This window comes from Ursus arctos, chromosome X (genome assembly GCF_023065955.2).
Source record: "Ursus arctos isolate Adak ecotype North America chromosome X, UrsArc2.0, whole genome shotgun sequence".
Taxonomy (NCBI): domain Eukaryota; kingdom Metazoa; phylum Chordata; class Mammalia; order Carnivora; family Ursidae; genus Ursus; species Ursus arctos.
In genome coordinates this window covers 31,107,656-31,110,715 of record NC_079873.1, presented here as the reverse complement: position 1 = coordinate 31,110,715, position 3,060 = coordinate 31,107,656, and the positions used below count along the sequence as shown (strand labels likewise).

General features: G+C 39.4%; 1 protein-coding gene across 1 annotated transcript; it reads left to right on the top strand.

The window, feature by feature from the left end:
* Window positions 1-312: 312 nt before the first annotated feature.
* On the top strand, window positions 313-1,578 carry LOC113265762 (protein FAM47E-like). The gene has a single exon (XM_044389417.1). The coding sequence runs from the start codon at window positions 313-315 to the stop codon at window positions 1,576-1,578; it is 1,266 nt and encodes a 421-aa protein (XP_044245352.1).
* The last annotated feature ends 1,482 nt before the right edge of the window (window positions 1,579-3,060 follow it).

Genomic DNA, 3,060 nt, shown 5'->3' with positions numbered 1-3,060 from the left:
CATGCATACAAAGACATGAACACAAATATTTGTGGCAGCTTTATCTGTAATAGGCTCAAACTGGAATCAACCCAAATGTCTGCTAAAAGACGAATGGGTAAATAAGTTGTGGGGTATGCCCATATAATGGAATAGTATCCAGCAACAAAAACGAATGAACCTTCACTGCCCATTCCAGGAGAAAGCCGGCTGAGCAGGGCACCTGCCTTGACCCAGCCCTCGGAAGAATCTGGCTGCGCCTGGCTACGCGGTCTCCTAGCAACCGAAAAACAAACCAGTGAAGCTGGTGGTCGCCTGGGCACCAGAGGTACGATGGCGGACAAGAAGTGTCCGCTGGAACGAATGCCCTTGGGCATGAACTGCAAGCCCTGGTACAAAGACAGGTTACCTTCCAAGTGTTTCCCAAAGCACAAGAACAAACTTCTGAAGTTCCCTACCTCCCTGGACAGCCGGCGGTGGATATTTGTAAAAGAGGGCCTGGACGACTTCAGGAGGGGATGTCCACCTTGTGAAGATCTGATCACTCGCGGCCCTAAGGAAGGCTTTCTTCCCATGATTGCTCACAGAGTTCCCAAACCTGCCCCCAAAAAGAAACAGAAAAAGCTGACCAAGGAAGCAGACCTGTTTTCCACACTGTCGCCAGCCCAGCTAGCACGGAGGGCATTCGTAGAGGACATCGAAGCCCACCTGACCAAGCATCCCTTGGCTCTCTACCCAAATCTGGAGAAAGATCTACCTCCAGACCTCTTATTAAAGGTGCTGGAAGTTCTCGATCCCGACAAGAAGCTGAAGGACACGTGGGCTTATTGCCAGAACACCGAGAAAAGAACGAAGTCCCCCACAAAGCTTAGGGAGAAACGTCCTGCCAAAGTCAACCTGGAACTTCCCAAGAAGACTCCTGTATCACATCCAGACAAGTTGCCTCATGAAGAAAGGAAGTCAAGCACAAAGGATTTGCTCGAAAGTCCTCCCCTTCATAGAAAAATACCAAGAGGAGTCCGTGAATTCTGCAAATGGGTTGCTACTTTTGGAGACTTGGGCATTGATGAAGAGTTCATCATGAAACAGTTTGACATTGGCTGTGAGTGCAAACCAACCTATGACAAGAGCCAAACGAAGAAAATAAGCCAGGTTGCTTTGGACCTAAAGTACAGAACAGGGATAGATAAAATGGATGATCTAAAATTCTCCATATACTGGGAGAACTGGGAGAGGAAACTCCAGACACAACGGAATCCTTATAAACCCAACTGGGTGAAGATGAGGTATGGAGCATGGTACTTGAAGCCCAAGTTGTGGAAAAAGCTAATAAATGATGAACCTTTGATTGATCCCAAGGTCTTACTTGAACAAGATGGGAGATATGGAAAGAATTTTCCCAAACAGGATATTCTTGAAGATCTTTATGGAACAATTGCTTTTAAAGACTTCATTCTAAGCAAGGGCTACAGGATGCCAGGCTTCCTTGAGAAGTTGTTTACCAGGAAGGGATGGAAATATGATTCTGTTAGGACTCCAATACACAAAGTAATAAAAATAAACCCAAATGTAGAAGAAGATGCACATGAAGATGTTTAGACAGTTTTCTACTTACTAATTTGCTCTCTCTCTTAACATCAAGTAGAATTCATGATGAGTATCCCACTGTTCATGTGCAACTTTGATTCCACAATATCTGTCAATTTAACACTTAATGCTTATAAACATTTCTCAGTGACCTTCTGCTTGGGCTCATTAATGTTTTATTAACTATGAAATCAATATTCATATATACTCTTCTTACAATTTTATAGCATGGTGAATAGATGATTATATCTATTATTTGTAAAAATAAAACTATAAATAAAACAATTATTTAATTGTTAGTAATAACAATTACTACTAATAATTATTATATCAGCTACAATATGAAAGGAATCTCAAAATAAATGCTCCAAGCAAAAGAGACTTGTGTAGCTCCATTTATTTTAAAACTGTAATGAAATAATTATGATAATTATTTTGTTAAGCAAAACTCAAAATTCATAGCCAAAATAATGTTATCTTCATTTAATAATAAAATTGTTATCTCCCCTGTCAGGATTGCATGAAGCCCCAAAACCAGATTGAAAACTATTCACCAAAATTGGAGGTGAAACTTTAGTTATGCTGTTTTATCATACCTCCCAATTGAATATATTTTAAAAATTCCAACATATTCATAAAAATTCACCATGAGTGTTTCTGTATAACACAGGTGCAGAAAAGCAGGGAGCTTCATGTCCATGGCATATCTAGTGTACACAGTAGATATGTGTGAACAAAACTACACAGCAATATAAAATATCCTCACATATTCAAGTGAAATTAATCCTTGTATTTCATGAATAGCAATTTAAAATTCACTCAAATTTAAAATAAATCAAGCAACTTTTTTATATTTTTAAAATAACAGGTAAAACTATGGGACAAGTAAATCTGTATCTAGAAAGATCTGTAGCACAGATCTAAAGCACACTTTTATTTCTAATAATGAAGGAACCCAACCGTATGTGGAAGTATACGTATATATTTCATCCTTTTAAGAAGGGAACACAAGCCCTCAGGTTGTATCATTTGCTAATATTCTTTTTTTTTTTTTTTTTTAGATTTTTTTTTTTTTTATTTATTTATTTTGACACAGAGAGACAGCCAGTCAGAGAGGGAACACGAGCAGGGGGAGTGGGAGAGGAAGAAGCAGGCTCCCAGCGGAGGAGCCCGATGTGGGACTCGATCCCAGAACGCCGGGATCACGCCCTGAGCCGAAGGCAGACGCTTAACGACTGAGCCACCCAGGCGCCCCCATTTGCTAATATTCTTACTGCAATCAACTATCCCCTTTCACTTGCTCTTTTTCATTAAGGTTTCTTAGTGTCTGAATTACTGTTGCTCTCTGTGACTATTCTCATTAACGTTCTTGACGATTTAAATATTTACAAAGACTATCCATTCAAATCCTGGCATTAGCTCTTTTTTTTTTATAGAAAAGAAAATTACTTTCTTTACTTGGGTACAAATATACACCCACATGCTTATACATTA

What these genes read in the sequence shown, in the direction of transcription:
- LOC113265762 (XM_044389417.1), top strand. Translation starts at nt 313, where the DNA reads ATGGCGGACAAGAAGTGTCCGCTGGAACGAATGCCCTTGGGCATGAAC.